General features: G+C 37.5%; 1 protein-coding gene across 1 annotated transcript in view; it reads left to right on the top strand.

Annotated features, from left to right (window-relative positions):
• LOC145987262 (uncharacterized) overlaps positions 1-6780 on the top strand; it is a 687473-nt gene extending 680693 nt beyond the window's left edge. Inside the window, exon 6 of the mRNA XM_083121777.1 lies at positions 5700-6780. Within this exon, the coding sequence (XP_082977903.1) occupies positions 5700-5773 (74 nt within the window). The 3' untranslated portion in view covers positions 5774-6780. The remainder of the gene's footprint in view (positions 1-5699) is intronic.
• Positions 6781-22593: the final 15813 nt, after the last annotated feature.

Here is a 22593-nt window from a genome sequence, read left to right as displayed (position 1 = left end):
TCATGGCGACAATGTAGTAAATGGGGGATGCTTGTGCTAATTATTCCAGCTTGAAGAATGCTTTATGAATATTTTCTTAACTTTGGGGATAGTATCCCTCCTCCAGGTATTGCACCATACTGGTACAGAAGTTCCATTCCCTTGGTGCTCATGTCTGGTAGTGTTTTCCAGATAATACCGCTGCAAGAAACTGCTCTGGGGGTCATCCATCTTCTATTTAGTGTGTACCTGCTGGTGGAAGGACACAACATCCCCACTATGGCCTAGTTTGTGTTTCTAGGTTTACTTTACACGCTTGCATAGGATAATCGAGACTGGGACTGGAGTTTAAATTGGAATACGCGACACATTTGATGTGCCTTCACCAGAATCGAACTCCTTCTACATCCTTGATTACAAGGAGACAACGTTACTTGTATGAGCGATATCCAGAATGTGTGAGCTCTTACTCTACATGCTCAATGCGATTTCATAGAACGGCGTAATGCGCAGGGAAAAATAACTTTTCTGTTTCATTTTTAAAGACAGCAATCAGAAATAGCCAGTTAGTAACGGAATAAATGAAAGACTCTTGAATAAAAACGACAGGTCTATAAAACTGTAACGAAGAAGTATCCATAACTACAGAGAATAAATTATATAAAATACAGTAAAACCTCGTTAACACAAACTCGCTTAAGACGAACACTCGGTTAACATGAACAAAATGTTGGTCCCGGCAGGGATGTATTATATCTTATAGAAAGTTTTATCGCTTAACGCGAATTTCGGTTACCACGAACTGTTTTTTAGTTCGTTGCGTCATTAGATCTCATTTAACACGAACTTTCAAAGTTTTTTCATAATTTTCTTCTGTTGTTCTTTTGTCTTTCCTCTGCTAGATATGTAAGACATCGCTCAATAATCTCTATCATCTTGTCAACAATCATCTTATACAGTATTGTAACCAACAAATTCAGATCAACAATGTGTTCAAATCTGTTTTTCTATTCTTTCAAACATAGCCAGTAAGAGTAACATAAAGATTAAAACTTGGGTGCAATTGCTCCACAATCGCGATCATCGCGTCAACAATGAGCTTATACGTACAGTATTTAACCAACAAATTCAGTTGTGTCTTCAGATGTGTTTTTCTATTCTTTAAAAAGTACGATAAACATCAAGTTGCAAGCAGTAAGACGGGAGTCATAGCCAAAGGAAGAAGACAGGCATAGACCTGCAAACAAAACTGAAAACCGTAGAGTAAGTAGAAATAAAAGTTGAGTCCCCGGTTAGCACGAATTTTTTTAACACGGACTCTTGACTTTTCGGTCCCTTGGGATTCGTGTTAACGAGGGTTTACTGTAATACATAAAATTAAATACACTAGAAAGCAGCATACAAGCACTAAACGAGCATTAAGAGTATTCAAAAAATTGTTGCATAAATATGAAATTTACAGAATGCAATGTGATAATGTGATATAGGTCTTAATAGTGCAGTCAAATTAGGCATTCTTTGGAGGCAAACCTGGACATTAAAAACAAATGAAATGAAACTTGCTGGAGCATGTAGTGCTTGCTACTTGAGGTGTATTTCTCACAAAAAGTCCCAAAAAATCCCGTTGCGGGTTTCGGAGATATGTCATCAATATGAAGGAAATGTGATATGCCAGGAAATGACGCAGAAAGCTAAGGCTAGGTGATTTACACGGAACAAGAGGGAAGAATATACAACAGAACTGTTAAATAAGAAACCAGAACATCAAAGGTGCACCATCGCAAATGCAGTCGTCCCTAACCTTCATATTGCTTGATTGATTTGGTGATTTAAGTCCACTTTATGCACAGTAAGGCTAATCGGGACTGGACGTGCAGTTTAAAGTAGTATCCGAACCACTCTGTGCCTACACCGGGTATCTAACTCTGGATCCTTGATTACAACGCGACGACGGTACCACCTAACCTTCAAGAACCAGTGAACCCTCCCAGAGCAACGTTGCATTCCTCGCGCCAAGTTAGTCTGTGTATCCTGAGGAATATGGCCACATCCCTGTGTGGCAGCCTCGGTGACTATGGGTTGAGACGATTCGCGATGTGGAATTTCTTGGAAACTTGGCGTGGATATTTCTTCGTGTCATGTAGCATGAATACGTCGTATAACATGTTTTCAAAATTTGCAATATTTCTTTCTTAGTTCAAGAAAACAACTCAGCAGTTACAGTTATTCGTTTTGAAATTTAATTCACTTAACATAACATAAAGTCGCAGTGTTCTAGTCGGAAGGGCGTCTTACTGCCATGCGGGAGACCTGGGTTCGATTCCAGATTCGAGTAATTTAAGGTCGCAATTTTTCCAGCCTTGTCCCAGCATAAAGGTACTCTCGGGCACACCCAGTCTCAATCAATGGGTACCCGGAGGGATGGAGGGGGCCCGGGCGTGACGCTGGTCATATCGCCTCCAAAATGGCCGAGATCGAGAATGTGGGAGTATTCCACATCTCCTAAATGTGTTTCCATGTACGCTGCTATATGCACAGAGACCTTTACCTTTTTTAGTTCTGTATTTGTGTTTTTTCTTCTTTATTGGGGGAGCGGTAGGTGGCGTCTACCTGGGGGCATCCCTTCCCTTTTGTACCCTTCTGTCGCCGACGCATTTGCATCTTGCATGTAATCACATTGGCACTTCTGTAAATTCATTCAAAAAAGCCTTTTTCATTGTTTTCAAGCATACAATCTAAAACTGACACAATTTTTTGCGGAACACCCTGTATAAACACGTGGGCAGATAAACATTTTACGTGATGGCAATTAAGGGAGTAATTTTTATAATGTACAGTAAAGAAGGGTCTTTAGGGCAGGGATTAAAATGTATTTTACCGGGATGAAACTTCCACCGCATACGTCAGATAAATATCCAGATTACAAAGTCACAAGCTTTAGCCAAACCCCATCCGGCAAACGCCGACGAACGCGAACACAAATGAACGCATTTCCACAGACTAATTCCGCCTGACCGCACGAAAGATCCACTCATCAACATGATATAGTTACCTTTCTTCAGCAAAGTCTCCCCTCCCCCCTCGCTACAGCTCCAGTAATGATGCTGCGGTTTGTTCACAGAATATCTCCACTTTAAAACTGACCATGTTTTTCTCCCCGCCCATCCCATCCCCCTCTGCACGTAGCGCCGCAACTGACAAAGAATGGGAACAGATACGGGAGGACGGTGTAATAGTTGCAAAGGGGGGGTAGGAACGTCTATTCACTTCGCTGACGTGGATTAATGTACCCGTTCCCCAAGGGACTGTCGTATCTAGCTAGCCTTAGCGGGGCAGGCTGCCCGGGTGTCAGGCTTAACTAGTTGCCTACGAGACTGCACAGACAAAGGATCCGCGGTGGTACCCACAATAGATTGGACTCCTCATTAATTTACTCTTTTTTTCGCGCCCTCCTGTTCTCCCAATCAAAGATGCGGCTGGACAAGTTCCTGTTTCAGCAATGAGTTATGTTCCCTGTTTCCCAGCAGGATGGTACTTTTAAGTGGGGGATAACTTATGGGCGAAATCGACAGGCGGTGAGAGGAAAAAATGGTACTGTCATTATACATTAAGTGTGATGTATATTTTGTAAAGCTTTGTACGGGGTGTTGCATAAATAATGAACGGATTTGAAAGACTATGACCGAATGAGTTGGGTTAGCAATAAAGCAACGTCTGAAATCATCATTTGAGTGCGGGATTGATTTCCGGTGGTGGCACATTAAAAGGACATTTGAACTACTGTGCGAACTGTATTTCTAGTATTGATTAACCTAGGGAGAAACTCAGGAGAAGTAATAATGGCATTAGTATCAAACGTTGAGTTTTTAAGTATTCTCCACTGGTTTTATAACCTTTTCGTTTTATCTCATGAGTTGTGTAAATGCACTTTAAACTGCAGGTTCAGCACCGATTAATCTTATCAATATGTCTCTTTATTTCTCTACTCTATTTATCTATTGTTCTCTGAACTTTATCTTTCTTATCTTTCCTCCTCTTTCCCCATCTTCTTCCTTTTTGGCCTTTTCCTTTTCTCTTTTCCACTTTTCTCTCCTTCCATTTATCTCTTCACTCTGTCTCCTAGTTTCTCTTTACATATCTCTTTTACATCCTTCCTGTCTCGCCCTTCTATCAGTGATATGCCATAGACTATAAGGTTACGTCTACATGCGTTGTATACACGTAATTTGCGTGTAGATTACATTGACTTTAGTTTACATAAACTACGTAGACAATATCAACTTCACTGAAAGGTAATTTTCAAGGCTTTTGTGAAAGAAATGTAGCATTTGCAACTATATTTGTTCCTAGCGAGATGACAAGAATCATATTTACAACAAAAAAGGTTCTCATCATCAACTGAGGAAAAGCTAAAATATAGCAAACAACAGATGGCAGTAGTGAGGCAAAATTAATGTTTTCCCCATAAAACACTATAATATTTCCCATGTGGCATTTATACCTCATTGAGAAATTGTTTTTAAATGCAAGGAAGAGTATATAAGTTATTTTTCATTCTTCAACAACTGATACGCTTTAAAATTATTTTATTTCTTCAGCACCCTTAGTTAAGCTAACCCCTTCCGCCATATTGTTTACATAGATTACGTTATCTAGTGTATAACATAGTCTACGTGTAGAATGTAGATTACCGTTGTTTACGCGTAAACTCATATCGCTGCTTTCCATATCTCTTTTCTCCTTCTCTACGTACGTCACATATTCAGAGTGCGTTAAAGGGGAGATCCAGAGGACCCTCCCCCCAACCTCGCAATGGACCTGATTATTCTTTGCAATAGGGGTAAATTTTCATCCCCGTCAAGAATGTTGTTACCCCTCTGCCCAACTAATAATATGAAGTACGTGAAAATTAACAAGGATATGGGTCCTCAAAAGGTCCATATGGAAAGTTCTGTATAAGTGTGTACATCAAGTAACTGCGCTTGAAAGTAATTAGTATGTCTGTCTTTCCCATTCTGTATTATATAAATGTAGACTCCATACGGTGGCTTTCAAAATAGTTTATTCTTTTTTAAAAAAAAAATAAAGAGGGCTTGGAGCCCGTTTGAAGAATTCGTGAACAAAATTATTTAGTAAAATTGAAGACTAGAAGTGGTAAACGTTGTAAGTGCCAAAAGCGAAAGTGTTTGGAAATCGCATCGTTCCGCACATCAGCCCGTAAGAACGTGCACACTAGTGACCTCTTTACACGCACTTTGAACTTCTTAGAGGGCTACCAGTCATATTTCACGTTTACCACATTATAAAGCATGGCATAGTTCATAGTTTAACGTGGAAAACGGTGTTTGAATTTTTGTGGCACTTACAGCGTTTACCAATTTTAGTCTTCAATTACACGTAAACTTATTTATTTTTAAAACTTCACGATATATTTATTAACTTGGATGCAGATGATAAATGAATTTTTGTATCTCAGTTTTCGTTAAAATCAAATCTTTCTTCGAAATGTTAGCCTTCGGTTACTTACTGAATTCAGTTTCCCTTATAACAATTGACGTATTATATCATGATATCACTCTTTCGATTTTTCAAACGATATAGTTTGTAACCTCAAAATACGTTTAAATTACGCAGGCAATGAATTAGATGAAATTTCAAACTGATTACTTTAATTGTTACGCTTATACACATTGTTGAAAAATGTTTCTTTTTATTTACAGATGGAGCACTGCTTACGGGTTCGCAGTATTGGCTTCTCTTCGCGTCATTGTTGGCTGTGGCTTGGGGAAGATAGCAAAGTTCACAACAATACATATATTCCAACAATGTGACATAATTGATATGGAAGTGAAATAACAGATATCACCTCAACATTTGTAAGTGATACCGATACAAGACTTAAGAAATTACACGAATTGTGCGAATAGAAACTCTTCACTAATGAAGTGTGATTAATGTAGATAATGGTTTGCTCCGTAATAGATATTTTTGTTCTGTTGTGTATAATACACGATGGAAAAAATGTTGAAACCGACTTGGATATTTCAAGAACCAAACTTTCATAAGAAAGAATCATGAGAGGGAACGGAACGGAATGAGTGCTACAGATTAACATGTGATGAGATTTTTAATAGCAAACGAGCAGTTTCAGGCATGGTATTCTATGTGTTGATTTTTTCTCCAAATTCATTTTCAGAATCAATCTTTGTATTCGCTTTATTACAGGATATGTACACAATTTCTACAACACTTCGACTACGTAGTGTTGTCTTTTTGGTAAAAGTTATATTTTCAACAAACGGTGTAGGCGATAAGTCAACAATGGTGTTCGAATGTGTATTGTTGGAATTGTAAATTGTTTGATATTTACGAGACAATTTAGACAAGCTATGGACTGGTTTACATACTAGTCATATAATTATTTTAGTGTAATTGTGAGCGTGTGTGTGTGTGTGTGTGTGTAATTCATAAAAGTGCACATGTTGATGAATTTTCATTGTACGACCGTTCGAGAAAATGTATAATATTACTTTTTTCAGTTTTGTGCAAATCTTGAAGGAACATTGTTCACAATATAATTTTATCTACATCAGATCTCATCAAAGATATTAAAAAAAAACAACCACGACATATATTTTCAACATCCTTCAATACAGGAAAAGTTAAATATTTTACTGTTTTTCCGAGGAAAAAACACGAGAGACCAACCAATAAGGAAGTAATGGTGTTTGTTACAATATATAGATTATGTACACACATCTGTATGTCTACACCCACAAGTAGCACTGTGTGAAGTCGATAGCCCCATGGAAAAAAAATAAAGAATGTGAACCTCTGGTATTATTATTTTTACTTGTTCAGTGATAAACAGAAGTGTCTGATAATTATTTTATGCAAACCTTCTTTGAGTACATGTAGTGTTTCGTAGAGGATTTTATTTCAGAGTTACGAGTAGCTGATTTGTTAATGCAAGTCTGGAATGATTTTAAAAATATGATTTCAATTTATGCTCATGTACGCTAATAGTCACTGAACCTACATATTAAATTAGTATCGGAAACTGGATTTGATCCCGTGACTCCTTGATTGCAAGGTGGCAACGATAACCAAAATGCTATCAGAGAGCAAATTCAATTATGATAAAGGAGAATGTGCTGGTGTACAATGAAATTAGAAATAACTGTGGGTGACACGTAAGTTTTATAGCAAAGAAAACAATTGTATTTAAACTCCGTACCAGCTAACTGTAGACCAGGCGCACGGGAACAAGTCTCTGCGCAAGTAGTGACGCGAGACGGCTCCACCAATGAACAGTGAGAGAACGGGGGTTGTGTAATGGGCGACGGGAGTTACCTGTTCTCTCTGTAAGCGTTGCAAACTTTTAAAAAGGATAATACCGAACGCACATGGGAAACGGACCGTATTTTTATCTCCAGGTCCGTACGTTTGGTTTCAAGAATTTCTTAGGGAAATATTAGGGATGAAACTGCAAGAGCAAATTTTGGCAAGCCGTGCATTTAGCGTACGGACTAAGGCCTGAACCGTACGTCCGTGCATGCCATGGAATTTCCGTACATGTAAGGTCAGGGCCGTACGGTTGGCAACGCTGCGCTTTCACCACTCGATTTCCTTTTCTCTGCCGATATGTGCGACCCTGCTCTATAGTTAGCTGGTAGAGAGTGTAAATGAACAGTGACGTAAATAGCATAGCAATTTCACAAAAGTGGTATTGTTTACTTAAGTGGTCGACTTTAGTCTAAGTACCAGATTACGGGTTGAATGCCTGCCCAAGGAATGAGTATTTCCGAGTGAGTGTCGTTTATCAACTTCATCGTTGCAATTAGGAAAAATCTGAAGAAAAGCGACGTATGCTCACAAGGAAAATACAAGTTATGATCGCTAACCTCAGAAAACAAGACTGCATTTGCAAACAGCGTTCATGCTACAGCGACATTCCACATACGACTCTAAAATTAGCCTTAAGAAACAAATGAAACATTTCATACTTCTAGCAAGGTGGGAGTTTTATGCCTCCAGGCATACCACATATCATGTGTCACGGTTGTGAAATCTATCGTATAATTCTTTGAATGGTAGGAACAGTGATTCTATACATGCAATGTTGATTGGACGTTATCCTTGTATTGTGCTTTTAACTATACTTATTCTAACACTGCGTTTCGAGAGATTACCTCTTCTCTAACCTTCAGGCCAATACAACTGGTAGTGGTGATCGAACCTAAGACTAATCTGTGCTTTTACTACAAATCCTGTGCGCTAAGAAATTACGTCGCCTTGGGAATTCTGAACAAATTTTTACTTTACATAAGCTACTATGTCTATTATATGATGGAGGGAACCATTGCTGCTTGAATTCTACACTTGGATGGCTTATAGGGCCCAATTCCCAAAACCACATTTTTTTGTAACGTATGTTACATTGAAAACACCACCACAACCCAAAAAGAAATGTATAGCAAAGCACGTGTCCCTCCGATAACGCTACTAACTACAAACCTTTTAAATAGGGACGTCAACTATTTCTCTCAGGTACTGTGAGATCGCCTGAAAAAAACCTGCCTTAAGGCGGTGGAAAATAATTTGGATACCTTAAAAAACTAATGGATTTGGTTTTAAGCAACGTGTCATGGAATGGTGTAGCTTTTAGACCCAAACATGCAAAACAAATGATTTTTTTATTATTGATTAATAAGGTTACAATTAAATCATGCCATATCAGTTTTAAACAATATCAATACCAATAATGGATTGAATATCCTACATAGTAAAAAGAACCTATACAAAGCTACATGTAAAAAATGGGATTTGAGAAATAAATTTTTACATGAGTACATAGAATGTTCTACAATAACATAGTAAAATAGAGAAAATACGGAAAACTAAATATGCTGACCAGAGCAGTTTTTATTTCTGTAAAAAACCACAGCACGTGACGTTTCAACCTTATATAAGGTTCCGAGTCTGTGCAACAACAAACGGCGTAATTCGAAAAAACGTTAAAACCGGTAAGGTAGTTATCAGGAGCATGTAGGAAATACAAACCCTCTATTGTACAGACATTACAGAAATAAGCCAGCAAACAATTACTGACGAAGAGTCCGAGTATTTTGTTTGTGCGTGACGTCTCAAATCAGAAATGCATTTATCATGACACTACTCCCTTGTTACTTTAACCCTTGAATTCCCAGTGTCAGGTAAACAGTTTATTACGTCTCGTAAAGATTCGTCCCCCTTCATTGAGGAGACGATGAGCTAGAGCTGCACAAGACATTCGACAATATCCCTACACTGACGAACCGACCTTCGTTGTGATGTGGTTAGCACCCGCACTCTAAGGCTACTGGGTTCGAATCCCGGCATGAGCATGGATATTCTTTGTCCAGATTAGCATAAGGTGGAGTAAAAACTACGATAAATAACAAAAGGAAATCAATTAATAAAACTGAATATTTCGGTCGGAGGACCCAGAAGATTATACACTATAGTTTCGTTGTGTAAACTACAAAATTCACTTCGAAAACATTATAAAAAATAAATTCTCTTAGCATTTCAAAATAAATATATAATTGATATATATCATTACGACCTATTGACGTGATCTTAAATTTAAATGCCTTAGTTTATGTTTTATTTAGTACAGATTTGATGGGTCGATTATATTACTAGATTATAGTTCTTGCATCTGTTTGATATAGGAAACATTTTCCCCAATATCTTAGTTTTGTATAATTTTAAAGTATATTGGAAGCATTTTTTGATTTGTAGGATTTAAATATACGAGAGTTCATCGTTAAACCTGAGAGAAATTAGTACATCTTGATTTGCTGTTTAATTATACTTATGTTACTTGAACATTGGATTTGCATGCTGAAGTCATCTGCATATAATAAAACCTTAATGGTTTTGTTTCAAATTGTATCATCAAAAAGACACAAAATGCCAACATTCAAATGGGATAACTAAAAATGGGATTGTTAAAAATCCATTTACTTTGATTTTCGATTTCCCATTATTGTACAGACCTCGTAATCCATTAAGGAAGTTACCAATTAGATATAGTTTACTAAATAATTCACGGTGATTATGTAATATCAAAAACAAATTAACTAAATAACTTGAACCTATATTAATGGTAATTATGTAGAATCAAAAACTCGTTTGAAATACACAGCTAAAATGCTTCAATTACATTGATCACTAGTCCAAATTCCCACTTGCTTGCATACTACCTTAACATATTAGCTGCAGAACAATCTGTAAACTTAAACTAATAACGCTTCTTGATGAACACGTGTCTCTGAAAAAGTTCTCGCCGATGCTATGATTCGATCCCTCGACTTCACGTTTGCGGAGCAGCTGCCTTAACCACTAGACCAAACTTCCACTTGCTTGGAAAGAACTTTACAATGCTATATTAGCTTCATAACAATCAGTAAATACAGCTTCTGGATTTAAACATATATTTCTGAAAAAAGATATCGCCGATGGAAGGATTCGATCCTTCGACCTCATTGTTACGGATCATATATCTTAACCAATAGAGCAGCTCCGGAGTTAGAGTACTTTCCTCTTCCTAGTAGAATAAGTGATTTGCAATTTCTATTGACATTTTTAACCTAAGATACAAAACAAATCTTTTCAATACTATATCAGTGAAAAATATTATCATGTAGATCAGAGAACCTGTAAAACTCTAAACGCTTACTTTCAACATGCGATCATTTGAAAAAATTCCCTGTAATGTAAGTTTCGTGTATTATATTCTTTGATTAAATATAAATTATAAAGAAAAAATAAGATCGCTGGTTGGTATCCGAAATTAGTCGAGTTCAAATCTCCACAAAAGCAAGATCTTTTTTCAGGCAACATTCAAACGTTCTAGAAATACAAGTTCATATGAAATACTTTTTGTGTTCCACCATAGCTCAGTTGGTAAGAGCGCTGGTTGGAATCCGAGAGGACGTGAGTTCAAATCTTCTCCGAGAAACTTGGATCTTTTTTCAGGCAACAAGCAGGCCAAACTTGATTGAAATAGAAGTAGCAAAGAACATCAAGTGAATACCGTTGTTAGCTCAATCGGTTAGGGTGTTGCTTTCAAATCCAGAGGTCCCGGGTTCGAATCCCTATGGTGAGTGTTGGTTTTTGAATTACCTCTGTTCTTCTCTCTTATCCACTTTGCCTAATTCCTCATTTCCTCTCAACTTCTCCAGTTTCCGTGGGCGATGCAAGCCTCCCTCTTCGGCTCCATCTCTGGAGCCCATACCGCCCTAAGGGGCCATACCGGTCGGGGCTCGCATAGTCTACAACCACCTTCACACACATCTCCAATAACCTAATCAAAGACAATGGTCACCGAAGGGTAGGGCCTGGGACTAGGGAAAATTGGAGCAACACGCTTACCGAGCGAGGTAACAGGGGTATTTTGAAAAAAAAAATGGTGTTAGTTCAGGCTTTTGCTACTAGATGGCTCTACTTGTCATTTTACTAAAAAAAAAATGAAATCTCTGAAAGTGCTTTTGCCAAGGTGAGGATTCGATTCTTTGACCTTTTGAATGTGAAGCAGATGTCTTAACCTCTAGACCAAACTGCCAGTAGGGTTGTGAAAGACCTTTTCTGCTATATTAACTTCATCAGAATCTGTAAACTGAAATAATACAACTTTTGCATGAACACACGTCTCTGAAAAAGTTCTGGCCGATGGGAGGATTCGATTCTTCGACCTCTTGATGGTGGAGCAGCTGTCTTAACCACTTTTTTTTTTAATAGAGAAGGAAATACCCCACTCACACCTTTTTCTCACTATTACACTTTTCAATTTTTTAGAATTTCTCAGTTTCTTATCATCTGGACAAACACAAATACCCATGCCTTACCCGGGACTCGAACCCGGAACCCCTGACGTTGTAGCGCGTTCCGCTAACCACTCCGCCACGGAGGTCGACACTAGACCAAACTGCTACTTGGTTTTAGAAAGACCTTTTCTACTATATTAGCTTTATCAGAAACTGTAAACTGAAATAATACAACTTTCGCATGGGCACAAGTCTCTGAAAAAGTTCTCGCCGACGGGAGGATTCGACGTTACGATTGTGGATCAGCTGCCTTAACCACTATACCAAACTGTCACTTGCTTTATGAAATGCCTTTTCTGCTATATTAGCCTCAGCACATTCTGTAAACAGAAATACTGTAAAACAACTTCGGGATGGAAATGTTTTCGCCATGGGAGCATTATATCTGGTTTGATCACTTGACTACCCTTTCTTGCTAGTTAAATATACTGAGGGGTTATCCACTTGGTTGTTAGTGGAAACTTCAAAAAACAATAATAATAGTAATAAAATATTTATTGTCTTGGTTATGATTTTGTAACTTTTATAAACTGATAGAAATAAACCAGTGTTACTCTAAATATATTACTACATCATTGGGTACTCTTATACTAGATCCACCAACTTTCTTTGAATATGTATCAACCTGCATAATAAATATGTAGCACAAAGATTTTTTTTCTTTTTTTTTTTTTACATAACAACACTAACTGAGCGTTGCAAGTGTTAGATGGGAATACATTCTGACTTGAGCGCCGCGGAAAGTTCTTAAGGGCGCCGTGAAACGTAAAAGTTTGGGAACCCGTGCCATACGCAAATACCTTTCACAACAAACCACAGTAGGAATAAAAATAGTTTCCTCTTCTTTACATTTCCTTCCAGAGTCGAGAACAAAGAAACACTCGCACGATCCTGAAGTGAGGACGATGGAGTCTTATCTTAAATTCAAGATTGAATTAAGTACCATAGATAAAATTCTTATATCTCCTAGTATTTTTTAAAAATCACTCTAAATTGGATGTTAACATATGAAAACAGTAAAACATGTTAAAATCGGATTTGCTGCATAATGGTACTTAGTCCAAAACTCGGATCGAAATCTACACTTTCTACCATCGCCTGAGGACTTTTCATCTTAGGTTAGAAAAGAACTGAATAGCTTCATTAAAAGCCATCCCCTACTCAAACTACCAGTCGGAGTTGAGGAGCATGTGTCAACTGAAGACAGGAAAATTGGGAACTAGAATCGCACTAGATATTCAACTGTTTATTTTAGATATTTTTATATATACGACTCCATATATGATTTAGAGAAAAGGTTTTTTATTAATATAAGTATTTGACAATTATGGTCGTAATAAATAAATAGTCAATGTATATAAGTTTCCTACTATCATGTTGATGTTTTACTCGGTTAGATACGGATATTTTGAACTGCACACACGTAATGATGTAATTTACGTATAAACATTTTGTCTGCATGTGGTGGTTTTATGCAATTTTATTTTCGTGCATGCATCATTCTCTCTCTAGGGAAGTTTTTCTACAGGAACATCGAGACTTAGAAATCTAGCGCTTTAAGCTTCATGTCAGCGTTACGAATTACGAATTGTAAATACTGCATGACTTTTGAAGTGAATCTCTCGGAAAGTATCCTGTGGTCAAAGGGAGATCGAAGTAAATGTGATACCGTAACATACCTTTCGGTATGTGGGATCGAACGTGGGTAGTGTAGCTCAGTGATCATTCATCCTTGATTATGGAGCAACTTGATGGTAAGCTTGATGGTAAGGTGCGAGAGGTGATAACTACACACATACGAATTGCAAAACACAACACTTGAGTTTTGTACACCCTAAGACTGGATCAACATCCAGGTAAATGGAAAAGTATGCCTGTCTCTGCATAGAGATGGACTTTCCACGGTGAGTGATTATGATCGAGACTGTACGGAACGTCAAGAGTTTGACTTGCAACTCGCTCCAACGTTTCCTCCCTCAATCGTAGTTCTGCCCCTCTCAACGTTCGCTCGAAAACTGACTAATGACCTCTCTCCTCCCAGATATTTATTATGATCGATTTTACTAAGCAAATGCAGAGTCAGTTACATATATCGTCTTCCTGGTTTTCATCTGCTTACATGTTTACGCCGTTGGTACCAGGATGAGCTTAGGTAATGTCTGATACTGCATTCCGGATTTTAAAGTTACTGTGTGGAAAATGATAGCTACTGTCTGGGATTTGGAGCTGTTTTAATCTAACATTTCAATATTTGAGGATTATTACGATACGTCGAACATGAGCGCTACCACTGTTATGTTTCAAAAATACTACATATGCAGACCAAGGCAGTCTACATTTCAGTGAAAAAACACTTAACAAAGTTAAGTTTTAACCCTCTTTTAGTCTTCCTCAGACTTGAAACAAAAATAGACCTCATTTTTAGTGTAGTTTCAAGTCTGACCCTCCTAGATGGTTGAAATGTTGTTGTTTTTTACTGAAATGTAGAAGGCCTTGGTGTGCATATGCATTTTGTTCTATCATGGAAACTATGCTTGATCGTGTTATCATTGTATTCTAAATATTATTTTTAAGTTGAATTTACCTAGTTCACGTTTCAAAACCAGACGGGGAAGGGATTCGTTAAAAGATTCAACTATTATGTATAAGCAATGCAACTGTATACTATTCTCCGTCCGCAGTAAAACGAAATCACTGTAAACAAGTACACATGTCATCTGAGAAACCCTATTGGTTATTCCAATGGTAGCTGTGCAGGACTCGTACGCATATGAATATAGCGCGTGTGATAAATCCACACCATTCAACGTAGGTGCTACATAAAAGTTGTGGGACCTTGTAAGCTCTACCGCTACGACCAAAACAATGTATTCATAAGCACCAGAAGAAACAGAAATAGAAAAAGAACTATTTTTTGAGAAGCCATGAGTAGTAATGGCAGCACTATGTTCCTACGCGTCAGCAAAAATTTGATGCGCCTGGTGTTAGGTTACATCCGGTTGTAGCGGGCCACGAGTGATTTTATTGTTGAGTCAGCAGAACGTGTCTGATCACCTTGAAGACATCGGAAGCGGTGGGGGGAGGGGGGTCAATGGGTTTGTCACGTTGTTTCTTGATGTATGCTAAACTAACACGTGCGTATGTTTGTGTGTGTGTGGAGGAAATGCGCGCGCAACCATTGCGTATGATTCAAAGACATGAAGAAATGATTTAAAGATGGCGCCGAAGGTGCTTTACCCCCGAAAGTTTAGCGGCTAAGGTTATTGCTCTGTAAAACAAGAGGCGTCGAGGGTTCGATTCCTGGTAGAGTCAATATTGATTGATTGATAGATTGAGTTAGTTTTTTAAGTCCGTTTTATGCACGGCAAAACTAATCAGGATTGGAGCTACAGTTGAAAAGTGGTGATTCGGACCACTATGTGCCTCCACCGAGTATCGAACCTGGGACCCGTTGATTACAAGGCGACGATGTCAATATTGAATGGTCTCGATTAGCCTGTGTGTAAATAAAGGCAACAAAATGGTTGAGTTCGAAAATCGAGTTGGGTTAGTGGTTAATGTTGTCACCTGGTAATGAAGAGGTCGCGGGTTCGATTCTCTAGGTAGTTAAATTAGACCAATTGTTTAGTCCCGCCATTATAGGTCGCGATTAGTCCATCTGTGCATAAATAGTGTTTGAATAAAATCAATATGGCGGCCTTTTGTTAGTGGTTAATGTTGTCGCCTGGTAATGAAGAGGTCGCGGGTTCGATTCTCTAGGTAGTTAAATGAAGCCAATTATTTTGTCCCGCCATTATAGGTCCCGATTAGTCCATCTGTGCATAAATAGTATTTGAATAAAATCAAAATGGCGACCGCGTTTTGTGTTTAGCGGCGGCGGCGGCGACCGGGGCGCGGGGCGGGGCGGCGCGGCGCGGGGGGTGTTTTTTTTCCGCGAGATGTTTCAACCAAGTGGTTGAGGGTTCGATTCCCAATGTTGGTGAAAATTGGATATTCAATTGTATTTGTTTAAAAGTTCCGATTAGCTTTTTTGTGCACAAAGAGAAAATGAACTAATTGGAAATAGGATGTTTATGCTGTAATGAAAAGGTCCCCGGGTTCGATTCACAATGTCAAATTGGCAGATAATGATGTTGTTTAAAAAAAAAGAAGTGTGTTGAGTCCCCATTAGTATTTAGGCAGGAACAGATATTAAAAATCAAAACAAAATGCCTTTTGATTACAACGCAAAGACTTTACCGCTAATGTATAAAGATAAATTAGAATCTGTTGTTTTGCCGTGTGGGGCCCCAGTACCGATTAGCTTAAATGCATAAAGAGTAGGTAAAATAACCAAGATGGCCGTCACTATTGTTTTGTGATCAGAGAGGAGTCACAGGTTCGATTCAATCAAAGGAGGCAAGATTCTATGTTTCAATTCCATGTAAAAGTCTAAAGTTATGTTTCGATTAACCTCAATGCATAAAGAGGAATTAAACAAAAACAAGCAAAATGGCGACAGATGTGATAAAAGAAAAATTGAATTAGTTTTTTATAGTGACAAGAAAAAATAGCGAATCATTGTTAGAAATAGAATGAAAATAAAGATACTTGCCTTTGCGTGTCCAGCGCTGTGCAGAAAAGCTCTCATGCTTTATCTCCGACAAGTCCACAATACACATTTTTTTTATTGTATAGTTAATTATTAATGTTGTTATTAACACAGATTCTTACCAGTGTGAAGAAAAGCTCTCATGCTTTATCTCCGACAAATCCACAATACACACTTTTTCATTATATAGTTAATTATTAATGTTGTTATTAACACCGAGTTTTACCAGTGTGAAGAAAAGCTCTCATGCTTTATCTTCGACAAGTCCACAATACACACTTTTTCATTATATAGTTAATTATTAATGTTGTTATTAACGATTGTTACCAGTAAAAATATAAACCATGAGGATTTTTAAAGGGGGTGCTAAGTGAAAAAAAAGCCAAGACATATATTTTATCCCTGTTTATTACCAATATTTACAAAATTCAAAAGAGCCGCACACACACACACACACACACATACATATGTAAAATGTTTATATTGTGTCACCAGTTTATCAGCATGTTATTTAACAAGTTTTTATTCTTCAAGTTTGTTCACTCACCCACATAAGGAATTGTGTCACTATCATATCCATTTTCTGCTGCAACCACTGAATTAAAATGTTTCACTATTTTTTCCACAAGCATGTTCTCGCAAAAAACAAACACTTCTTTGGAAAGTCTTTTTCCGTCGATGTTTTGTATAGACAAAGGCTCAGGTTTTGTACATCCATGTAGATGGGAAAGCACAAACTTCTCCTTATGACATGCATGGACAGGGGAAATATCTGTGCAACCGAAACATTGTTCGCGAAGGTCGAGAATGCAAGATTCCACACAGTTTCCAAAATATGATTTCAGATACGGCGACACTGTTTCACACATAACTTTCGCATGCTCGATGCACACAAATATCTTCATAAAGTTCCGCCACGAACTTTCTGCGATGAACACTATCTCCAGGGAACCGTAAGCTGGTTTCTTCCTTATAATGATCTGACGGCGATTGTACAGTGTGGTTATCAGCAATTCATGTTGCTCACTTAGTGGGTAGGAAACACGAGGCTGCTCACCTGGAATAGCGATGTAATTGTCGATTACTGGAAACAATTCCTGAAGAGCGTGCCACTCCTGCAACTGTAGTTCAACACCGGCCGCCCCGCTTCTGTGTAGCCTGACCACAGGTTGGAAATCCAGATGAGAGGAAAGTCCGATTGAGATAACTTTTGTTTTCGAAGCATTCAAATAGTAGACGTGATCAAATAATAGCGACTGGCGTATAAGACTAGTTACTTGTTTTTGTTCTTCAGGTAAATGCTGATCGCTCTCTTTCTGAAGAACCCCCTTGAAATTAGTGTACGGTTGAAATCTTTTTTTCAGCGGCATCGAAATAGAGGATTCCATGACTAAGAACTGCGAGATACTGCATGTCGCAGCGTGCAGGTATACATTTGAAGAAATGCGTGGGTGTGTTTTTGAGACGCATGCGCGCGTAGCAAACCAAGCATGTGCTGGACAAAAAAGGTGGAGGGGGCGGGGCATTACAAAGATCAATGGTGAGAGAAAAATCAGCAGAATATCATAAACGTCATATTGAGAAAATATTGGATAACAAATATTAATTAATTTAATTAAAACATCAACCGCATTGTCGATCTGAAATTAGGTTTATAGACAGGGGGCAAAATGGAAAATATCGACGATGTTCTAGTATTGGATTGTTTCTGTATTTCCATCGGTATAATCCTCCACCACATTTGAAGCATACTGTTTTATCCTCTTTTTGAATGTAAAATAATCCTGCTTCGGACAGAGCTTCTACAAACGGGAATTCTTTTGATTGCCAGTTTCTGAAAGAGGACAATCTAGCATTGAAAGATCCCATCTCTGGATATTGCGTCATTGTTCTGTAAAGACACAAAACAAGATAAATATTATAAGTAAGCTGTTGTAAACTGTAACGCTACAAAATTATTAATATACTATTAGAACTATATGTAACTTGTATAAAATTTCAAACAGTATTTACTGTCAATATTTTCTAGTATACGTACCGAGTATTATAAATTTAATTTACGAGTCAGCAAATAAGTTGATATAATATTGTCGTTTTTTATCGGTACTGGGAATAAAATTTGAAATTTATGCATGGGTTTACCAGAGGCTCTATGGAATAAATACAGAAAACAGTAATGCCCACAGTACACAGACCCGTAACTTTGTATCTGATGAGTGTTGTACGTATAGAATTTAGAGTTATTTTCCAAAAATCGCAAATGGTTATGCACATGTGGAGGTTTTCCGTAACTATCAAAAAATTCCCCCCGGGAGTTACTGTCTATGTAAATTGCTACCCAGTACTTCCCGGAGCTATCTTTGGGATCTGTATTTACAATCAACGCTGCTGGTAGTTCCACATGTACAGGTAATTCATTAGCTGCGAAAACACCAACATGATGATTGTCAAAGGCTCTATTTGATATTAACCCGTGAAGCAAATTTAAAGTCGACAGCATTGCTGGACACTAAATAGTAATATTGTGCAACTCACCTTTTTATACTTCAAAGTAGACGGTACACGTCACAGTAGATTCCAGAACCAATTTGATCTGGGTCACCAAGCTGTTTATCGTTGTTGAAACAATGGAGAGCTATCTAACACAACGCAGATGCTCGGAATATGTAGGCGGGGTTTACAAACGCGCATGCGTACAATGCTATCTGGCATTTGATGTGCTGTTGTAAACTGAATTTTGTACTATAAGAAAATTGTCTGTATGTGTGTGTGTGTGTATATATATATATATATATATATATATATATATATACAGACACACACGCATATTTATTTATTGATGAAGTGTGTATATATATATATATATATATATATATATATATATATATATATATATAATACAATACAATATAATATATATATGTAATTTGAAGATACAACATATCAGTAAAATCTAACAACTAGCAAAATATTCATAACATTCGACTTTTATATTATATGTAATTTAAAACATTCTTCACAGTTTGAGAAATGGAGTGCTTGTGGAAACACCCGTTCTCTGCAATATTGGCTGGTCCATCAGGATGTGGAAAGACATATTTTGTGAAGCATTTTCTCCAGTGTTTACCCCAAATGGTAAATGTAAAATTCAACAATATTTTGGTGTGCTACGGGGAATGGCAATCTGCATACAATGATTTCCCTGGTTTTGTACAATTTCGGGAAGGAATGCCTAATATTGACCAATTTGTGCCAAATTCTGGACCTCATCTTATTATTATCGATGATCAGATGAGGGAATGCGATCAAAGAGTCACAGATTTATTTACAAAAGGGTGTCATCATCGTGATATTAGTCTTTTCTTTATCACTCAAAATCTATTCCATCAGGGAAAAGGAAATAGGGATATATCTTTAAATAGTCATTATATTGTATGCTTCAAAAATCCAAGAGACAGAGCCCAAATTAATTATTTATCTAGACAAGTATACCCGGAGAATCCAAATTTTATAAAAGATGCATATTACAATGCCACCGCTGAACCCCATGGATATTTGCTGTTTGATCTGAAGCAGAACACTCCGGAAGAAGTACGTTTTCGGTCGCGGATATTTCCCGACGATGATATCAATTATGTATATATTCCTACAAAAAAAGCAAGCATAATCACTAGTCGTTTATTCTGTCATCATGGCTCCAAGAGTGAAACACGCTAAAGTGCTCCAAGTTTTGTCGGATGCTAAACCAGCTCTTCGCACAGCTATATTACAAGCTGCTGATTCTTCCTTAGTTAATTCAATCTGTGAGTGTTGTTACAATGTTCTAAAAGGGAATGTTCCTCTTTCAACACCTCAGAAAACAAGATTGAGCCGGTACAAGAAGGTGATACGTAATCTCTCTGCCAAAGGACACTCTACAAAGCAGAAGAAACAGATACTAGTGCAACACGGAGGATTTCTACCTGCGTTATTAGCCCCTTTAATAGGAGGTGTGTTATCAAGTTTATTTAAGTGAAAAAAAATCTGAACATGGAGCATGCCAAAAAAATGGTTATAATACCTCAAGAATTTATGGATAACATGAGACATCCTGTTATGTCTGCACCGTCTACATCGTTATCGCAATTGGATCAGGATATGCAAGTAATTTTGAATCTCAAAGGTCTTTCGGATGATGAAAAATGGAATCGTTACAGTATTGTGCTCCAAAAATTTCTGTCTATTACTCGAAAACAAAGAGAACCTGTGTCGCTACCGATTACAGAATCTACTGAGAAGTTGACTGATATGAAAGAAGAAATTCTAGCTGCTACACCTAGCATGTATCGTAGAAAAGCCGAACTGTTGTATGAACGTCTTTTACATAATAGTAATATTGATTGGGATAAATATGGGGCAGTTTTTATTAACAATAATAAAATTGAAGGCTCAAATATTGTCGATCTAGTATCGGATATAATTCGACCACGAAAAACAAGCAATCCTGTTGGGTGGCAACTATTCAATAGAGCTCTGGCGTTATCTAATATCCCTCAAGAATATATTGGAAACCCCCGGAGACAGGAGTTTATTCAACAGATTGTTTTTGGCAACCCCGGACGCCATGTTCCGTTGTCCGGAGCTAACCAAGAAGAGGCACAAGAATTAACAGAAGCAGAAGAAGAAGAAGAAGAAAAGGAACCAATTTCTTTTGTATCATCATTTCCAGGGCACAAACGTAAACGTACTGTTCCAGTTTGGTCAAGATACAAACCAAGAGCGAAAAAATATTAGAGAATATCTGGTACAATCCATCTCATCCAGCATCCTATTCTACAGCTTCAACACTATGGAAAGCTGTAAAAAAATCCATACCATTGTCAACAATCAAACATTGGTTGACAAAGCAAACTGCATACACTTTGCATAGACCTGTAAAGCGTCGATTTCCGAGAAACTTTTATTTTGTGCATAATATCGATGACCAATGGCAGGCTGACTTGAATGACATGCAGAGTTTGCGGAATCACAACAAAGGGTACAGATATATACTCACAGTTATCGATATTTTTAGCAGGCATGCTTGGGCTGTCCCTGTAAAAAATAAAACTGGTGTATGTATAAAAAAGGCTTTCCAGCAAATTTTCAAACAAAGCAAAAGAAAACCTTTGCAATTACAAACTGACAAAGGCCGTGAGTTTACCAACAGTATTGTGCAGGAATATCTCAAAAAACAAAATGTAATTTATTTTACAACAAAGAATCCTGATATTAAAGCTAGTATTGTTGAAAGATTCAACAGAACTTTAAAGGAACGCATGTGGAAGTATTTTACTAAGCAAAGAACCAGCTGTTATGTTAATGTACTCCCAAAGCTTTTGAAAGCTTATAATCATAAAATTCACTCGAGTATTAAAATGGCACCAGCAGATGTTACTCCTGAGAAGGTTTTGAAAGTATGGCACAATATGTATGACAAAAAACTCAAATCTGATTCATCTCCACTATTGTCATTGAAGATGCCATTCAAAATAGGAGATACAGTGAGAATAACAAAAACCAAAAAACGCTTTGACAAAGGTTACATGGAAAATTGGACAAGAGAAATATTTCTGGTGGAACGTATTTTGAAAAGAAATCCTCAAGTGTATGAATTAAAAGATCTACAAGGACATAAAATCGATGGAACATTTTATACGGAAGAGTTGCAATTGGTCCGCTTACCGGATATGCATGAAATTGATAAAATCCTTGCGACCAAAGGTAAAGGAGCCAGTAAAAAGTTGTTAGTTCATTGGAAAGGTTACTCCAGATTATTTGACAGTTGGATTAGCGCATCGTTTTTGGAGTCAAAAAAAGAGAGAGAGAGGCATAATTTTTTGTAGGTATTCTCATCAGTGGTACAAATAACCTTCATAACACATCATGAGAAAAGCAAACGCTTTCTACCTTACTTTGCCTAGTAACAGTTCCATGAAATATTTCCCAAGTAATACTCTAACTAATTACACCACAAAGCTTCAGAACCGTGTGGAGTTGGACACCAACAAATGGGAGATGGCATTGGTAGAAGTGCATTATCCTTATTCAATACTAAACATTACAAGATTTAACAACTATATTCAATATAAATCTATGGATGATGTCAAATGGAACGAACTTCGAATATCC

The sequence above is a fragment of the Lepisma saccharinum genome, chromosome 4 (assembly GCF_977018435.1).
Source record: "Lepisma saccharinum chromosome 4, izLepSacc3.1, whole genome shotgun sequence".
Taxonomy (NCBI): Eukaryota; Metazoa; Arthropoda; class Insecta; order Zygentoma; family Lepismatidae; genus Lepisma; species Lepisma saccharinum.
The sequence above is the reverse complement of the archived record's forward strand: the minus strand, read 5'-3'. Positions and strand labels throughout refer to the sequence as shown.